Raw genomic sequence first — 19,569 nt, 5'->3', positions numbered from 1 at the left:
GATTATAGGTAGAACCATGATGAATAATATTTATAGTAATGTTTCAGACTATCAATATGAAAAAATCTAGTATAATGTAACTGATGGAACATATACTTTGAACTGAGGTTTTTTTTCATCAGTAAACATATTATATACTAAATCTGTTGTAAAAAAAAAATGGTAAAAACAGTTCAAAATTCCGAGAAAGGTGGTAATTTATAGAGGTGAAAATGCTGCAAAAAAATTTATGGAAAATATGATTGTTATTGGAAATAATATTAATAAAATTTATCAAACAAATAAACCGATGAATAAATTAACTAAAGAAGAAGAAAGTAATTTTAAAAATACTAAGTTTTGTGGAAAATGTTCGAGACATTTTAAAAATAATAATTTAATTAAAGTTCGAGATCACTGTCATTTTACTGGTAAATATAGACAATGTCTTTGTCTTCAATGTAATTTTGAAATAATTAACCCCTCATTCGTACCAATTTTCTTCCATAATTTATCGTACGATAGTCATTTCATAATTCGGGAACTTGGTTGTAATGATAAAGATATTCACGTTATTCCTAATTCGTCAGAAAAATATATATCCTTTAGTAAAGAAATCGCACATAGATTTAGTATTAAATTTGTCGATACATTCCGTTTCATGAGCGAATCATTAAGTAAACTTGCATTAAATTTATCTGAAGATAAGTTGAGGTTTAGAGAAACTCTTAAAAATTTTTCCATGAAAGCATTAGATCTAGTCACTCAAAAAGGAATCTTCCCTTATGAATATGTCGATAGTTGGAGTAAATTAGATGATACTTTCTTACCATCAAAGTCTGAATTTTATAACTCTTTGACAGACGAAAAAATAAGCGATAAAGATTATATGCATGCTAAAAATATATGGCGAACATTCGATATAAAGACTTTAGGTGAGTATAGCGATCTTTATTTAAAGACTGACGTTACCATACTGGCTGACGTGTTTGAAAATTTTAGAGACTTATGTTTATCTACTCTCAGATTAGATCCTGCTCATTACATGACTGCTCCTGGATTTGCTTTTGATTGTATGCTTAAGTACACTAAGGTAAAATTGGAAAGGTTAAAGGATTACAACATGCTCCTCTTTTTTGAAAACTCAATCCGGGGGGGCATTTGTCAATCAACTAAAAGATATGTTAAAGCAAATATACCAAATATTGAAGGACTGGACTATAATTCGAATGAACCAATCACATGGATTACATATCTTGACTGTGTAAATTTGTATGGTAAATCTATGTTAACAGAATTGCCTTTCAAAGATTTTGAGTGGGTTAATGATCTCAATATCGATGTCACTAAAATTGCCGATGATTCAGAAGTTGGGTATATATTAGAAGTTGATATCGAGTACCCTAAGTATTTACATAAAAGTCATAATGATTTCCCATTTTTACCCATTAATGAGTGTCCTCCTAATTCTAAAGCTAAGAAATTGCTTACTACATTATCATCAAAAAAAAACTATATAGTACATTATAAAAACTTAAAACAGGCGATTTTAAACGGTATTAAAGTGACGAAAATTCATCGAGCTATTAGCTTTTCACAAAGCAAATGGATGGCATCATACATTGAATTGTGTACAACTATGAGAGTTGAAGCTAAAAACGAGTTTGAAAAAAATTTTTGGAAGTTGTTAATCAATAGCGTTTTCGGTAAATGTATGGAAAATGTTCGCGCAAGAACTTCTATAAAACTTGTTTCATCAGCAAAAAAAGCTAGGAAATTAATGGTTAAAACTAATTTTAAAGACAGAACTATATACACTGAGAATCTTATGGCTATTCATCAGCGTAAGGAAATCATTAAATTTGACAAGGCAATTTATGTAGGATTCGCAATTTTAGATGTTTCAAAAACATTTATGTATGACTTTCATTATAATGTAATGAAAAAAAAATATGGTGCTAAAATTAGTTCTTTGTATTCAGATACTGATTCGTTGGTATACGCTATCCAAACAACAAATTTTTTCGATGATTTAAAAAATAGTTTACTACCATATTTTGATACATCTAATTATCCTAAAGACCATTATTGTTTCAGTGAGACACATAAAAATCAACCAGGATATTTTAAGGATGAAATGAAAGGAATAATTCTAAAAGAATTTGTCTCATTAAGACCGAAATTATATGCGTATAAAACTGTACATAGTGTTGAGGAAAAAAAAGCAAAAGGTGTAAAAAAGTATATAATTAAAAATCACATGAAATTTGAAAATTACATGGATATATTAAATGCATTTATAAACCATATAACTGTTGAGGATAAACAAACTCATAGAAAAATGAATTTTATTCAATCCAATAAACATATTGTCCATTCGAAAACTATGACTAAGCTTGTTCTTAGTGCTAACGATGATAAACGTTATATAATGGATGATGGGATTAATACATTGGCTTATGGCCACTATAAATTAAAAAACTTTATATATCCGCAATCGAAATAAACAAAAAGCGCTATCTATCAGTATTATATAATGTTTTAATTGTTAAATGTTTCATGTAAATAAACAAATTTTTATTGTTATCAAAGAAAAACAGTAAAAAGGTAAAATATAATAATATGATAAAAATAATATAATATAAAATTTTATTTTAATATATCTGACAACGTTATCCATGAATTATAACTTGTATCAAAACCTAACCACTTGACAAACATTTTATTCCCAACTTTTTTTATAACACGTTCAACAAGAAAGGTGTTTGGAAAATCAGTTAATTTAATTTCTTGTTCATAAAAACCACCTAAGATTATATTGTTCGATTCATCTTTTAATTGATACGTTACTGGATTTGTATGTAAAATTTTTGAAATTGTAAATATTTCTGTCGTCCAATTTGGTGTGTATCCCTTATCAAATATATGTTTATATTTAGATATTCTTACTTTGTCATTAATTTTAAATTTTGGTTTGTATAATGTTTTGATATTTGTATGTGTGTTAAGTTTAATTTTGTTTGCATCCATTCGAGCTTCACTTGGTGTACATTTAATTGTTCTATGTTTTGTATTATTATAGTTTTGTATAATTTTTGATATTGTATTATACCAATTCCATGTACCTGTTGCAGTAAAATGTTTATATATTTTATTTTTAAGAGTTTGTATTACACGTTCACAAATTGAACACTTAATGACACTGAATGAACTATAATGTTTAATTTTATATTTTTTCATTAAATCTTGAAATTGATTATTATAAAATTCTGTACCATTATCTGTCTGTAACAATTTTGGATTAGCTTTTTTCAATATATTAAACATAGCTTTTGTACATTCCTCCGCTGTTTTATTTTTCAATGCTTCTACCCATACATACTTGGTAAATGTATCAATTATGATTAAAATGAATTTAAAACCTTTATTTTGTCTAGAATGTGACTGCATGTCTATTAAATCAGCTTGCCAGAGATCATCTTTAAACCGTGTAACTACGCTACGTCTAGGAAATATTTTTCTCGCTGGTCGATGTAGCTCATTAGCTATATTCTCTAAGGTTGTCATTATACTATAATATTCCTCTCACGTAATTCTTCTAAAATAGATATGATTTCATTACTAACGCCAGTATTACCAACTCTTTGTGATGATGTTAAAAGATTTAATCTAGTTACTAATTCATTTGGATCATCATAATAAACTAACTGTGTTTGAGGTATTACATCTTTATATAAACCAGAACCTTTCTTAGCATGTGGTGATGCAGTAAAATTAAACATATTTTCAACTGGAGGATCTACAGACATAGAACTGTTTGCTGTAGGGTTAAAATCAAATGGTTCATTTGTTATGGTTGTATTATTATGAACGTTACTACGTTTAGCACTCGAACTAGATAAATGTTCGTTTAATTGTTTAAAGCTTATCCGAGGAGCTCTAGAGTTATTAATTTTAACTATTTCTTCGTTTAACTGTTTTTCTTCATTTTTCATTCTTTCGTAGAGAGGTTTTACAACGGTCGCCCATTTATGAAACTTTGAGGTTTTTGGTTTCCCATCCGCTTTTAAATGAACTCGAGAAGTTTTCAAAATATCGTAATAAGATTCCATATCTTGTATAGTTGTATTTTTTGGTTCTTTCTCACATAATAAAGACTGTAGTCCTAATGTCCATGGATAGTATTTATTAAGCAGCTGTAAGTTACCATGGCTAAAAGTTACAGAGTAATCTCCTATTTTGTAAGAATCACTAGTTCTATCATAATGTAAACCATAAGATTTATCATAACGTTGTGATTTAGGACGTTCAAAAAAATTTACAAATGTCGAATTTAATTCATCATCTTCATTTTCTCCACTAGTGTATGAGGTTTCTGCATTTTTATAATCAGCTAGTTGTAAGTTACACGATGTATTTTTTTCTATTTTTGTACTGAGTGGTTCAGTTATTGGTTTAAATGCTTCACGGAAATAGTTATCTGAATCTATAATACCACGTTTCATTTCCATTATTTTTCGTTTAATATTTTTTTTTGATATTATTAAATTTTTCAGCAAAACTTTTTCTTTGTTCATAGTAAATAATAAACTCAATATTACTGTATCGTATGACCACTGGCAAGACTATGTAGATAATAACAATGTTACATTATATATATATTATATATATATAATTATTTTATTTTAATAAACGTATGAAAACCACATCTATATCTTCCTTCATTCATTTCTCGAGTTTTATCAATAACCATAAACCCATAATCACTTTGATTCCAACATAAATGAGAAATTTTCCGAAATTCTGAGAAATCCATATCTGTCGACGAATGATCATTGAATATATGACGTAAATTCATGTCATCTTGTTTCAGAATTATTAAAAAGTTTGAGTTATCTCTTACCAACTGTTTTGGTATTTTAGAATATGTTTGTGCTAAATAAAATACGGAGCTAGCACCTGAATGTCTACAGATGCTAAAGTATTCTCTAATAACAGACTGTGAGTCACATATTACATCATCAAAAATTATAATAGAATTTTTCTTAGTTAAGTTAGGTTTTATAACTTTATCTGCGTTTGTAAATATGAACAAATTAGCACCTTGTATATCATCCATTATTTTTTTTAACAAAACATATTTTTCTTGATTAGAGGTTTTAGAGTATAAATAAATATTTTCAAATCTTAACCCGTTTTCATGTGTGATTAGATTGTACATTATATTTGTTTTACCCGATCCACTAGGACCAACTAATATAGCACGTATAGTATCAGGTAATAACGAACCATGTCTTGATGGTTTTTTCGATATTTGTACATCTACGTTTATTATTTCTAATTTATCTTTCTGTTCAATTAAATCCATTTTCTTATAAATACTCAAAGATTTTTATTTTATATTCAGTTATTGATGATGCGTTCAACTCGAAAGTGTAAATCGAAAAAGACTGGTAAAGGTATTGTAAACTCTCTTATAAATAGTCTTCCGTTTGAATCTCATGTTCCAGGTTATCAGTTTTGTGGGCCAGGTACAAAATTAAAAAAAAGATTAAATCGTGGTGACATAGGAATAAATCCATTGGATACTGCTTGTCGTGATCACGATATTGCGTATGCATCTAGTAAAAATTTAAACGATAGACATAAAGCTGATGAAGTGTTAGAAAATCGTGCTTGGGAAAGATTTAAAGCTATAGATACTCCTAAAAAGGAGAAAATTGTTGCGTATGCAGTAACAAACGCGATGAAAGCTAAAAGAAAAATAGGAATGGGTTATAAAAAGAAACGTGCTACAAAAATAAAAAATCTTATGATAGCAGTAAAGAAAAAAAGAATGTCTAAGAAAAAAAATGGTAGCAAAAGACTGATTTTACCACCGAGACAAACAGGAGGTGTAATTCCCTTAATACCTATATTTGCGGGATTGTCAGCACTTGGTAGCTTAATGTCTGGAGGTGCTAGTGTGTATAATGCAATTCAAAATTCAAAAAGAAAAAAAGGTAGTGGTTTAAATTTAAACAAAAACAAGGTATGGAAAAAAAACTGTTAAATACGCTACCTAACAGACCGCTTTCGTCAGAAGATATTATAAAATGTATAACAAAGTTGAAAATCAATCATTTCCGTGGAGTGTTTTCACGTGATAACTTACCTAAAAAACCGTATGTAAATGAATGTGGTATTTTAAACTTAGATATATCTTCAGGTAATGGAAGTCATTGGGTAGCGTTTCATAAAAATAAAGATAAAGTAGTATATTTTGATAGCTTTGGTGATTTACCTCCACCAATTGAATTACAACACTATTTTAAAGAGTATAAAATAATATATAATTATTCTAACTATCAAGATTTCAATTCATTCAACTGTGGACATTTATGTCTTGAATTTTTATTATGCATGAATCTGTTACATTAAGTTTGACTGGAAACACAACTTTATTATCCACGAATTATTTCCCACCTCTTAACGTTTACGAGGATTCGGAAATAGCTTTGTTATATTTGAAAACACGAAATTTATTTCCAAACATAAATTTAACTAATAACCGACTGGAGATAGATGTAATTCCGTCATTAAATCATGCGCATAAACAAAAAACGTTTATATGTATTTTGGAAGAAGGATGTTATGAAATTGAAGATATTAACAACAAAATTAAGAAAGAGTTATATCACTTCAATAATGAATGGGGAACACAGCTAACATTCAACGTATCTATTGATCACGTCGATTTTAGAACATACATTAAATGCAATGGAAGACTAAAGTTAAATGTTCCAAACAGTATAGCATCTGTTTTTGGATTTGAAAAGAGAACCTATGGACCATTACATGAAGATCTTCGTTCGGGAAAAGCTGCTAATTTAAACACAATTAACTCTATAAAAGTTATGTGTAATATAGCACATGGGTCATTCAACAATCAACTTCAAAGTCATTCAATATATGAGTTTTTCCCTAGTGGAAGAACTGGATCGAAAGTAGTTCAGTCGCCACCAAATTTGATATATTACAGATTAAACAAAACAGTCATTAATTCAATAACTGTACAGTTAGTTGATCAAAACAATAATCCGATCGATAACTTTAATGAGACATTGACAGTTGCTCTGCATATTAAGCGTCACTAGTTTCATTATTAAATTTATATCTCAGATATTAGAATGTACGAGTCAGTCACTTTAAGTTTAACCGGGGACAAAACCACATTATCTGCAAATTATTTTCCGTCTATAAACCTTTACGAAGATTCAGAAATTGCTTTGTTATGTTTGCAGACATTTAATTCATTCCCGAATATCAATAAACATAATAATAAATTTGCTATAGAAGTAGGTGATCATAATAATAATAATGATCGTATGTGGTGTTATATTAAACTGGAAGAGGGATGTTATGAAATTAAAGATATTAAGCATCGCGTTAAGGAACAAATAAATATTTATAATGAAAAATTCAAAACTCAGTTAACATGTGACATTTCGGTTGATCCTAACGATTTCAGATCAAATATAAAATGTAATGGAATACTACACTTTGAGATTGCACATAGCATGGCACCTGTATTGGGTTTTGAAAAACGAGAATATAAGCCAGAGTATGAAAGACTCTTATCTACTCATAGATCGGAAAAACCTATGAATTTAAACACAATTAATTCTATAAAAGTAATGTGTAATATAGCTCAAGGATCATTCAACAACCATCTTCAAAGTCATTCGATTTATGAGTTTTTCCCTAGTGAAACGCTAGGATCGAAAGTAGTACAGTCACCGTCAAATTTAATATATTACAAATTGAATAAAACAAATATTGATACGATAACCGTTCAGTTAGTTGATCAAGATCATAAATTGATTAACAATTTTGGTGAGGCATTGACAATCGTGTTACATATTAAACGTTACGGATATTGATATGGGATTAAAATTCAATATAAATCCGCTACTTCAGATCAGTTCAACTAGTCATAAGACTAAAGTGGTACCGGTAACATCAAATAAAGTAAAAAAATTGACGTTGAAAAATAAAAAAATTTTGCAAGCTCTAGGTTATCAATTAAAACAAAATGCCTGAAAGTGATATTTTAGATATAAGTTCACGGTACGAGACGGATTCTAAAATAACGAAAATTGAATATCATTCATATACACCGTACACAACATCGTTTAATAATAATGATGAAATACGAATATCAGTACAGCAAACAGATGTTTATCCGTATCTACACGAGAGCTTTATTTTTTTAGAAGGAACAATATCTGAACCTGATAAAGTGAAACTGTGTAATAATGGTTATTCATACCTCTTCGAACAAATACGATTAGAAATAAATGGAATAGAAGTAGATAGCACACGTGTTCTTGGAATCACAAGCTCGCTGAAAGGATACTTATCTGGTACACCAGATAACTATAATTGTTACGAAAATTCTGGCTGGAATTTGAAAAATGGAACACAATTAACAAACGATAAAGGTGAATTCAGTGCTTGCATTCCATTGAAATATTGGTTAGGACTGTTTGAAGATTATAAAAAAATATTAGTAAATTCAAGATTGGAATTAATATTAACTCGAAGTCATACTGATTTAAATGCGTTAAGTCTTAAAAGTGATATAGTTGCTGCTTCAGGTAAAGTTGTATTAAATAAAATAGTCTGGAAGGTTCCGCATATTACTGTTGATGATGAAGAAAGGTTAAAGTTATTGAAACTTGTAGAAAAAGAAAAAAGTTTGTTTATTCCTTTTAGATCTTTTGAAACTTTTGAATATCCTGAACTCGGGACTACTAAAAAAGTAGTATGGAACTTGAAAACCGCTTCAAAATTAGAAAAACCACGATTTATTATAATTGGATTACAAAAAGGTCGTAAAAATACACTAACAAAAGATTGTAGTATATTCGACCATTGTAATCTAACGAACGTTAAAGTATTTCTAAACTCGATTGCATATCCGTATGATAATTTGAATTTAGATTTTTCAAAAAATAATTTTACATTATTATATGATATGTATACATCGTTTCAAGAATCGTATTACGAAAAAAGTATACGGAACCCTATATTGAGTCCATCTACTTTTCTATCGAACGCACCCATTATAGTTATTGATACTTCAAAACAGAATGATATAGTGCCCTCGTGTTTCTTATGGCCATGTTTGGAATACCCATAGGTTTTCGAGAAATCGATAATATAGCGAAATACGAGCAAATTCAATTCAAACATTTAGTCATACGGTGTTTAAACGAAATCGTCCGTATATGTGCCCCTTGAACAAAAATATTTACCGTCTATTTTTTTTATTATTTCGCTAACCACACACTGCCGCTATTCTGGGTTTAAGTTTACCTAAAAAAGCCACTTTTTTAGTTTTTTCAAAAACCTACCTCCCTCGTGTTTCTTATGGCCATGTTTGGAATACCCATAGGTTTTCGAGAAATCGATAATATAGCGAAATACGAGCAAATTCAATTCAAACATTTAGTCATACGGTGTTTAAACGAAATCGTCCGTATATGTGCCCCTTGAACAAAAATATTTACCGTCTATATTTTTTTATTATTTCGCTAACCACACACTGTCGTTATTCTGGGTTTAAGTTTACCTAAAAAAGCCACTTTTTTAGTTTTTTCAAAAACCTACCTCCCTCGTGTTTCTTATGGCCATGTTGGGTACAACCATAGGTTTTCGAGAAATCGATAATATAGCGAAATACGAGCAAATTCAATTCAAACATTTAGTCATACGGTGTTTAAACGAAATCGTCCGTATATGTGCCCCTTGAACAAAAATATTTACCGTCTGTTTTTTTTATTATTTCGCTAACCACACACTGTCGCTATTCTGGGTTTAAGTTTACCTAAAAAAGCCACTTTTTTAGTTTTTTCAAAAACCTACCTCCCTCGTGTTTCTTATGGCCATGTTTGGAATACCCATAGGTTTTCGAGAAATCGATAATATAGCGAAATACGAGCAAATTCAATTCAAACATTTAGTCATACGGTGTTTAAACGAAATCGTCCGTATATGTGCCCCTTGAACAAAAATATTTACCGTCTGTTTTTTTTTATTATTTCGCTAACCACACACTGTCGCTATTCTGGGTTTAAGTTTACCTGGCCATAGGAAACACGAGGGAGGTAGGTTTTTGAAAAAACTAAAAAAGTGGCTTTTTTAGGTAAACTTAAACCCAGAATAGCGACAGTGTGTGGTTAGCGAAATAATAAAAAAATATAGACGGTAAATATTTTTGTTCAAGGGGAAGATATACGGACGATTTCGTTTAAACACCGTATGACTAAATGTTTGAATTGAATTTGCTCGTATTTCGCTATATTATCGATTTCTCGAAAACCTATAGGTGTGTCGTACATGGCCATAAGAAACACGAGGGAGGTAGGTTTTTGAAAAAACTAAAAAAGTGGCTTTTTTAGGTAAACTTAAACCCAGAATAGCGACAGTGTGTGGTTAGCGAAATAATAAAAAAAAACAGACGGTAAATATTTTTGTTCAAGGGGCACATATACGGACGATTTCGTTTAAACACCGTATGACTAAATGTTTGAATTGAATTTGCTCGTATTTCGCTATATTATCGATTTCTCGAAAACCTATGGGTATTCCAAACATGGCCATAAGAAACACGGGGGAGGTAGGTTTTTGAAAAAACTAAAAAAGTGGCTTTTTTAGGTAAACTTAAACCCAGAATAGCGGCAGTGTGTGGTTAGCGAAATAATAAAAAAAATAGACGGTAAATATTTTTGTTCAAGGGGCACATATACGGACGATTTCGTTTAAACACCGTATGACTAAATGTTTGAATTGAATTTGCTCGTATTTCGCTATATTATCGATTTCTCGAAAACCTATGGGTATTCCAAACATGGCCATAAGAAACACGAGGGCACTATATCATTCTGTTTTGAAGTATCAATAACTATAATGGGTGCGTTCGATAGAAAAGTAGATGGACTCAATATAGGGTTCCGTATACTTTTTTCGTAATACGATTCTTGAAACGATGTATACATATCATATAATAATGTAAAATTATTTTTTGAAAAATCTAAATTCAAATTATCATACGGATATGCAATCGAGTTTAGAAATACTTTAACGTTCGTTAGATTACAATGGTCGAATATACTACAATCTTTTGTTAGTGTATTTTTACGACCTTTTTGTAATCCAATTATAATAAATCGTGGTTTTTCTAATTTTGAAGCGGTTTTCAAGTTCCATACTACTTTTTTAGTAGTCCCGAGTTCAGGATATTCAAAAGTTTCAAAAGATCTAAAAGGAATAAACAAACTTTTTTTTTTTTCTACAAGTTTCAATAACTTTAACCTTTCTTCATCATCAACAGTAATATGCGGAACCTTCCAGACTATTTTATTTAATACAACTTTACCTGAAGCAGCAACTATATCACTTTTAAGACTTAACGCATTTAAATCAGTATGACTTCGAGTTAATATTAATTCCAATCTTGAATTTACTAATATTTTTTTATAATCTTCAAACAGTCCTAACCAATATTTCAATGGAATGCAAGCACTGAATTCACCTTTATCGTTTGTTAATTGTGTTCCATTTTTCAAATTCCAGCCAGAATTTTCGTAACAATTATAGTTATCTGGTGTACCAGATAAGTATCCTTTCAGCGAGCTTGTGATTCCAAGAACACGTGTGCTATCTACTTCTATTCCATTTATTTCTAATCGTATTTGTTCGAAGAGGTATGAATAACCATTATTACACAGTTTCACTTTATCAGGTTCAGATATTGTTCCTTCTAAAAAAATAAAGCTCTCGTGTAGATACGGATAAACATCTGTTTGCTGTACTGATATTCGTATTTCATCATTATTATTAAACGATGTTGTGTACGGTGTATATGAATGATATTCAATTTTCGTTATTTTAGAATCCGTCTCGTACCGTGAACTTATATCTAAAATATCACTTTCAGGCATTTTGTTTTAATTGATAACCTAGAGCTTGCAAAATTTTTTTATTTTTCAACGTCAATTTTTTTACTTTATTTGATGTTACCGGTACCACTTTAGTCTTATGACTAGTTGAACTGATCTGAAGTAGCGGATTTATATTGAATTTTAATCCCATATCAATATCCGTAACGTTTAATATGTAACACGATTGTCAATGCCTCACCAAAATTGTTAATCAATTTATGATCTTGATCAACTAACTGAACGGTTATCGTATCAATATTTGTTTTATTCAATTTGTAATATATTAAATTTGACGGTGACTGTACTACTTTCGATCCTAGCGTTTCACTAGGGAAAAACTCATAAATCGAATGACTTTGAAGATGGTTGTTGAATGATCCTTGAGCTATATTACACATTACTTTTATAGAATTAATTGTGTTTAAATTCATAGGTTTTTCCGATCTATGAGTAGATAAGAGTCTTTCATACTCTGGCTTATATTCTCGTTTTTCAAAACCCAATACAGGTGCCATGCTATGTGCAATCTCAAAGTGTAGTATTCCATTACATTTTATATTTGATCTGAAATCGTTAGGATCAACCGAAATGTCACATGTTAACTGAGTTTTGAATTTTTCATTATAAATATTTATTTGTTCCTTAACGCGATGCTTAATATCTTTAATTTCATAACATCCCTCTTCCAGTTTAATATAACACCACATACGATCATTATTATTATTATGATCACCTACTTCTATAGCAAATTTATTATTATGTTTATTGATATTCGGGAATGAATTAAATGTCTGCAAACATAACAAAGCAATTTCTGAATCTTCGTAAAGGTTTATAGACGGAAAATAATTTGCAGATAATGTGGTTTTGTCCCCGGTTAAACTTAAAGTGACTGACTCGTACATTCTAATATCTGAGATATAAATTTAATAATGAAACTAGTGACGCTTAATATGCAGAGCAACTGTCAATGTCTCATTAAAGTTATCGATCGGATTATTGTTTTGATCAACTAACTGTACAGTTATTGAATTAATGACTGTTTTGTTTAATCTGTAATATATCAAATTTGGTGGCGACTGAACTACTTTCGATCCAGTTCTTCCACTAGGGAAAAACTCATATATTGAATGACTTTGAAGTTGATTGTTGAATGACCCATGTGCTATATTACACATAACTTTTATAGAGTTAATTGTGTTTAAATTAGCAGCTTTTCCCGAACGAAGATCTTCATGTAATGGTCCATAGGTTCTCTTTTCAAATCCAAAAACAGATGCTATACTGTTTGGAACATTTAACTTTAGTCTTCCATTGCATTTAATGTATGTTCTAAAATCGACGTGATCAATAGATACGTTGAATGTTAGCTGTGTTCCCCATTCATTATTGAAGTGATATAACTCTTTCTTAATTTTGTTGTTAATATCTTCAATTTCATAACATCCTTCTTCCAAAATACATATAAACGTTTTTTGTTTATGCGCATGATTTAATGACGGAATTACATCTATCTCCAGTCGGTTATTAGTTAAATTTATGTTTGGAAATAAATTTCGTGTTTTCAAATATAACAAAGCTATTTCCGAATCCTCGTAAACGTTAAGAGGTGGGAAATAATTCGTGGATAATAAAGTTGTGTTTCCAGTCAAACTTAATGTAACAGATTCATGCATAATAAAAATTCAAGACATAAATGTCCACAGTTGAATGAATTGAAATCTTGATAGTTAGAATAATTATATATTATTTTATACTCTTTAAAATAGTGTTGTAATTCAATTGGTGGAGGTAAATCACCAAAGCTATCAAAATATACTACTTTATCTTTATTTTTATGAAACGCTACCCAATGACTTCCATTACCTGAAGATATATCTAAGTTTAAAATACCACATTCATTTACATACGGTTTTTTAGGTAAGTTATCACGTGAAAACACTCCACGGAAATGATTGATTTTCAACTTTGTTATACATTTTATAATATCTTCTGACGAAAGCGGTCTGTTAGGTAGCGTATTTAACAGTTTTTTTTCCATACCTTGTTTTTGTTTAAATTTAAACCACTACCTTTTTTTCTTTTTGAATTTTGAATTGCATTATACACACTAGCACCTCCAGACATTAAGCTACCAAGTGCTGACAATCCCGCAAATATAGGTATTAAGGGAATTACACCTCCTGTTTGTCTCGGTGGTAAAATCAGTCTTTTGCTACCATTTTTTTTCTTAGACATTCTTTTTTTCTTTACTGCTATCATAAGATTTTTTATTTTTGTAGCACGTTTCTTTTTATAACCCATTCCTATTTTTCTTTTAGCTTTCATCGCGTTTGTTACTGCATACGCAACAATTTTCTCCTTTTTAGGAGTATCTATAGCTTTAAATCTTTCCCAAGCACGATTTTCTAACACTTCATCAGCTTTATGTCTATCGTTTAAATTTTTACTAGATGCATACGCAATATCGTGATCACGACAAGCAGTATCCAATGGATTTATTCCTATGTCACCACGATTTAATCTTTTTTTTAATTTTGTACCTGGCCCACAAAACTGATAACCTGGAACATGAGATTCAAACGGAAGACTATTTATAAGAGAGTTTACAATACCTTTACCAGTCTTTTTCGATTTACACTTTCGAGTTGAACGCATCATCAATAACTGAATATAAAATAAAAATCTTTGAGTATTTATAAGAAAATGGATTTAATTGAACAGAAAGATAAATTAGAAATAATAAACGTAGATGTACAAATATCGAAAAAACCATCAAGACATGGTTCGTTATTACCTGATACTATACGTGCTATATTAGTTGGTCCTAGTGGATCGGGTAAAACAAATATAATGTACAATCTAATCACACATGAAAACGGGTTAAGATTTGAAAATATTTATTTATACTCTAAAACCTCTAATCAAGAAAAATATGTTTTGTTAAAAAAAATAATGGATGATATACAAGGTGCTAATTTGTTCATATTTACAAACGCAGATAAAGTTATAAAACCTAACTTAACTAAGAAAAATTCTATTATAATTTTTGATGATGTAATATGTGACTCACAGTCTGTTATTAGAGAATACTTTAGCATCTGTAGACATTCAGGTGCTAGCTCCGTATTTTATTTAGCACAAACATATTCTAAAATACCAAAACAGTTGGTAAGAGATAACTCAAACTTTTTAATAATTCTGAAACAAGATGACATGAATTTACGTCATATATTCAATGATCATTCGTCGACAGATATGGATTTCTCAGAATTTCGGAAAATTTCTCATTTATGTTGGAATCAAAGTGATTATGGGTTTATGGTTATTGATAAAACTCGAGAAATGAATGAAGGAAGATATAGATGTGGTTTTCATACGTTTATTAAAATAAAATAATTATATATATATAATATATATATATAATGTAACATTGTTATTATCTACATAGTCTTGCCAGTGGTCATACGATACAGTAATATTGAGTTTATTATTTACTATGAACAAAGAAAAAGTTTTGCTGAAAAATTTAATAATATCAAAAAAAAATATTAAACGAAAAATAATGGAAATGAAACGTGGTATTATAGATTCAGATAACTATTTCCGTGAAGCATTTAAACCAATAACTGAACCACTCAGTACAAAAATAGAAAAAAATACATCGTGTAACTTACAACTAGCTGATTATAAAAATGCAGAAACCTCATACACTAGTGGAGAAAATGAAGATGATGAATTAAATTCGACATTTGTAAATTTTTTTGAACGTCCTAAATCACAACGTTATGATAAATCTTATGGTTTACATTATGATAGAACTAGTGATTCTTACAAAATAGGAGATTACTCTGTAACTTTTAGCCATGGTAACTTACAGCTGCTTAATAAATACTATCCATGGACATTAGGACTACAGTCTTTATTATGTGAGAAAGAACCAAAAAATACAACTATACAAGATATGGAATCTTATTACGATATTTTGAAAACTTCTCGAGTTCATTTAAAAGCGGATGGGAAACCAAAAACCTCAAAGTTTCATAAATGGGCGACCGTTGTAAAACCTCTCTACGAAAGAATGAAAAATGAAGAAAAACAGTTAAACGAAGAAATAGTTAAAATTAATAACTCTAGAGCTCCTCGGATAAGCTTTAAACAATTAAACGAACATTTATCTAGTTCGAGTGCTAAACGTAGTAACGTTCATAATAATACAACCATAACAAATGAACCATTTGATTTTAACCCTACAGCAAACAGTTCTATGTCTGTAGATCCTCCAGTTGAAAAGATGTTTAATTTTACTGCATCACCACATGCTAAGAAAGGTTCTGGTTTATATAAAGATGTAATACCTCAAACACAGTTAGTTTATTATGATGATCCAAATGAATTAGTAACTAGATTAAATCTTTTAACATCATCACAAAGAGTTGGTAATACTGGCGTTAGTAATGAAATCATATCTATTTTAGAAGAATTACGTGAGAGGAATATTATAGTATAATGACAACCTTAGAGAATATAGCTAATGAGCTACATCGACCAGCGAGAAAAATATTTCCTAGACGTAGCGTAGTTACACGGTTTAAAGATGATCTCTGGCAAGCTGATTTAATAGACATGCAGTCACATTCTAGACAAAATAAAGGTTTTAAATTCATTTTAATCATAATTGATACATTTACCAAGTATGTATGGGTAGAAGCATTGAAAAATAAAACAGCGGAGGAATGTACAAAAGCTATGTTTAATATATTGAAAAAAGCTAATCCAAAATTGTTACAGACAGATAATGGTACAGAATTTTATAATAATCAATTTCAAGATTTAATGAAAAAATATAAAATTAAACATTATAGTTCATTCAGTGTCATTAAGTGTTCAATTTGTGAACGTGTAATACAAACTCTTAAAAATAAAATATATAAACATTTTACTGCAACAGGTACATGGAATTGGTATAATACAATATCAAAAATTATACAAAACTATAATAATACAAAACATTTTTTTTTTTTTTTTTTTTTTTTACATTTTGAATCGAGCACTGGGGGTGGCACCGACGTGAGTCATTTCACCCCCCAGCACCCATCGTTTATTGAAACAAGAAGACAAAACATGACATATTACATTACATTGCGTGTTTTTTAAAAAGTACAGGTTCAGGGAGCCTCTAACACCCTTCCTTTGGCCTTCGGCCTACAGAATTAAACTTAACTAGTATTTTGATCATCGCCTTGTTGCCTCCGTCTTTCCTCTTCTGTTTTCTTTTGGAGCACGTCCTGGATGAAGGAGCTGATTGTGTTCCAGGTAGCCGTGTCTCTCAGCATCAATTCCGTCATGCAGTCTGGGGAAAGCGTCTTGCCCGTTAATGTCTCCACTCTTGACCTCCGTCTTTCCCATGCGTCGCATTTGAAAATTGTGTGGAAAGCGTCGTCGGTGTGGTGGCCGCAGTACCAGCACTCAGCGGAGGCTATTTTACCGTATTTGTGCAGGTAAGACCCGAAGCAACCGTGTCCGGTTAGCGCTTGCGTCAGCCAGTAGTTCACCGACCCGTGCTTCCGGTTCTTCCATGTCTCTATGTTTCTTATTAATCCGTGCGTCCACCGGCCCTTGGAGCTGCTGTCCCATCTGGACTGCCATGTTAGGGCTATTGTGTTGTCGGTTTCTTGCAGAGTGATCTGCAGCCCCGGGTTCTGACGTTGATCATGTAATGCCTTCCGTCTGATAGCTAGCAGGTCTATAGGGGTCGTGCCTGTCACGACTAGCACTGCGTCCGTGGATGTCGTTCGATAAGCGCACGCGACCCGTAGGGCGATACGTCTTTGGACTCTCGCGAGCTCGGCTAATCCCCTTTGACTCATTTTCCCTGCCCATACTGGCGCTCCGTATAATAGGAGAGAGTGCACGACGCTTGATACTAGGGTCCGTTTTGCCTGCTTTGCGGCGCTTACATTCGGTAGTATCCTAGACAGGTTCTGGACAGCTTTGTTGGCCTTGGCCGCCGTCAGTATTGCGTGCTCGGTAAAAGTCAGTTTCTGGTCCAATTGTAAGCCCAGGTACTTAATGTTCTGGCTTGCGTTGATTCGTGTCCCACTGATATCAATCGTCAATTGGTTATGTTTTCGCCTGTTTGTTATTACCATGGCCTCGGTTTTGTGGAGCGCCAAGTTGAGTCCCGCCGATTGTAGCCAGGTCCTTGTTGTTTCCGCTGCTGATTCAAGCATTCTTTTCAGGTCGCAGGTTTCTTTGCCCCGGGCTATGATGGCTACATCATCTGCGAAAGCCAAGAACATTGCGCCTAGAGGGAGTCTTAAATTGAGAAGCCCGTCGTACAGAATGTTCCACAGGGTTGGCCCGAGGACTGAACCCTGTGGTACGCCGCTTGAGAGGTTTATGGTGGATTCTGCTCCGCTCGGTTCTAGGTAATGAAGAGTCCTGTCTGTGAAATAATGGTCAATGATTCCGCAGAGGTAGGCTGGTAGTCCTTTGGAGCTCATGGCTTCCAGGATCTTTTCCCAAGGAGCAGAATTGAACGCGTTTTGTATGTCCAGCGTTAACATTCCCACTTTGTGATTGGAGCCAGCTTCGTTCACGAACTTGCATACCTGGTTTATTGCGTCTGTTGTGCTTCGGCCTCTGCGAAAGCCGTACTGATTGTCTGCGAGCCCGTCTTGGGCGCTAGATTCCAGGATGTCCCTCAGGCGGATGTCAATGATTTTCTCGAACAGCTTTCCAGTGCAGTTGAGTAGACACAGTGGCCTGTATGAGGAAGGCACTCCTGCAGGCTTACCGGGCTTCTTAATAAGTACCAGCCGAGATCTCTTCCACGCTCGTGGGAAGTGTCCCTCTTCTAGGCATTTGTTGTACAATTGTAGCAGGATATCTGGTTGGCGGCGAACGATCGCCTTGAGTACCTCGTTAGTAATTCCATCGATGCCTGGGGAGATATTGTTCTTCATTGATTTGGCGGCTCTGGTCAGTTCTTCTAAAGTTATATTAGGTGCATTTTCCCTTGGCCAGGTGCGGCGATTTACGTGTGGATGCACGGGAAAGAGCCCGTTTACTACCGTTTGGAGGACTCCAGGTTGCTGCAATTCGATTGCTGGACGGCTTCTGGTAAGCTTGCCCATGACCAATTTATAAGGTTTGCCCCAGGGGTCGCGTTCTACCTCGTCGCATAGGTTCTTCCAGCCGCGCTCCTTAGCGTTTTTGATAGCTTTGGAAAGTTCTAACCTGGCCGCTTTCATCGCGTTGAGTTCCGCGACGCAGTCTTCTGGCCTGGCTCTTCTTTTCTTTCTCTGGTGGATTCTACGGGTGTGATTTGCTGTCTTCCTCAAGATGCTTAGTGCTGGTGACCACCAGTAGACAGACTTCCTCCGGCTCGGTGTTGTATGCATTTCCACTCCACAGACTTCTTTGATCATTACGGCGAAAGTTGTAGCACAGCTTTCGGCATCTAACGCTGTGGTACTAGTGAGAGCGCCAGCTTCTAGGAATTCTTCTAGTTTCCGGTAGTCGAATTTGAGTGGAGTTACTCTTGTTTGAGGGCCCGTGTTGATTGATTGCAGTGTAAATGTTATGTAGTTGTGATCGC

At 32.3% G+C, this 19,569-nt stretch overlaps 10 protein-coding genes across 10 annotated transcripts; 5 read left to right on the top strand and 5 right to left on the bottom strand.

Annotated features, from left to right (window-relative positions):
- Positions 1-177: 177 nt before the first annotated feature.
- LOC149054078 (uncharacterized) lies at positions 178-2,577 on the top strand. The gene has a single exon (XM_089230644.1). It carries the CDS (start codon positions 230-232, stop codon positions 2,483-2,485), a length of 2,256 nt encoding a protein of 751 aa, XP_089086770.1. The 5' UTR covers positions 178-229; the 3' UTR covers positions 2,486-2,577.
- Positions 2,578-3,545: 968 nt separating this feature from the next.
- LOC149054077 (uncharacterized) lies at positions 3,546-4,556 on the bottom strand. The gene has a single exon (XM_089230645.1). The coding sequence runs from the start codon at positions 4,554-4,556 to the stop codon at positions 3,546-3,548; it is 1,011 nt and encodes a 336-aa protein (XP_089086771.1).
- A 148-nt stretch (positions 4,557-4,704) lies between these two features.
- LOC149054076 (uncharacterized) lies at positions 4,705-5,347 on the bottom strand. The gene is made up of 3 exons (XM_089230679.1): positions 5,215-5,347; positions 4,883-5,058; positions 4,705-4,797 (listed from the first exon to the last, which is right to left on the bottom strand). The coding sequence occupies exons 1-3, from the start codon at positions 5,345-5,347 to the stop codon at positions 4,705-4,707; spliced, it is 402 nt and encodes a 133-aa protein (XP_089086805.1).
- Positions 5,100-6,031, top strand: LOC149054075 (uncharacterized). The gene has a single exon (XM_089230678.1). The coding sequence runs from the start codon at positions 5,393-5,395 to the stop codon at positions 6,029-6,031; it is 639 nt and encodes a 212-aa protein (XP_089086804.1). The 5' UTR covers positions 5,100-5,392.
- A 1,877-nt stretch (positions 6,032-7,908) lies between these two features.
- Positions 7,909-9,163, top strand: LOC149054074 (uncharacterized). Its single transcript, XM_089230668.1, has one exon. The coding sequence runs from the start codon at positions 8,054-8,056 to the stop codon at positions 9,161-9,163; it is 1,110 nt and encodes a 369-aa protein (XP_089086794.1). The 5' UTR covers positions 7,909-8,053.
- Positions 9,164-10,856: 1,693 nt separating this feature from the next.
- LOC149054073 (uncharacterized) lies at positions 10,857-12,111 on the bottom strand. The gene has a single exon (XM_089230666.1). The coding sequence runs from the start codon at positions 11,964-11,966 to the stop codon at positions 10,857-10,859; it is 1,110 nt and encodes a 369-aa protein (XP_089086792.1). The 5' UTR covers positions 11,967-12,111.
- A 793-nt stretch (positions 12,112-12,904) lies between these two features.
- On the bottom strand, positions 12,905-13,650 carry LOC149054072 (uncharacterized). Its single transcript, XM_089230680.1, has one exon. The coding sequence runs from the start codon at positions 13,640-13,642 to the stop codon at positions 12,905-12,907; it is 738 nt and encodes a 245-aa protein (XP_089086806.1). The 5' UTR covers positions 13,643-13,650.
- Positions 13,651-13,980: 330 nt separating this feature from the next.
- LOC149054071 (uncharacterized) lies at positions 13,981-14,920 on the bottom strand. Its single transcript, XM_089230681.1, has one exon. It carries the CDS (start codon positions 14,625-14,627, stop codon positions 13,989-13,991), a length of 639 nt encoding a protein of 212 aa, XP_089086807.1. The 5' UTR covers positions 14,628-14,920; the 3' UTR covers positions 13,981-13,988.
- Positions 14,673-15,315, top strand: LOC149054070 (uncharacterized). Its single transcript, XM_089230682.1, has 3 exons — positions 14,673-14,805; positions 14,962-15,137; positions 15,223-15,315. Exons 1-3 carry the CDS (start codon positions 14,673-14,675, stop codon positions 15,313-15,315), a joined length of 402 nt encoding a protein of 133 aa, XP_089086808.1.
- Positions 15,316-15,465: 150 nt separating this feature from the next.
- On the top strand, positions 15,466-16,761 carry LOC149054069 (uncharacterized). Its single transcript, XM_089230652.1, has one exon. It carries the CDS (start codon positions 15,466-15,468, stop codon positions 16,474-16,476), a length of 1,011 nt encoding a protein of 336 aa, XP_089086778.1. The 3' UTR covers positions 16,477-16,761.
- The last annotated feature ends 2,808 nt before the right edge of the window (positions 16,762-19,569 follow it).

The sequence above is a fragment of the Diuraphis noxia genome, unplaced genomic scaffold (genome assembly GCF_037042655.1).
Source record: "Diuraphis noxia isolate RWA-SAM2 unplaced genomic scaffold, SU_Dnox_SAM2 contig0012, whole genome shotgun sequence".
NCBI lineage: Eukaryota > Metazoa > Arthropoda > Insecta > Hemiptera > Aphididae > Diuraphis > Diuraphis noxia.
This window is presented reverse-complemented; position numbering and strand designations above follow the sequence as displayed.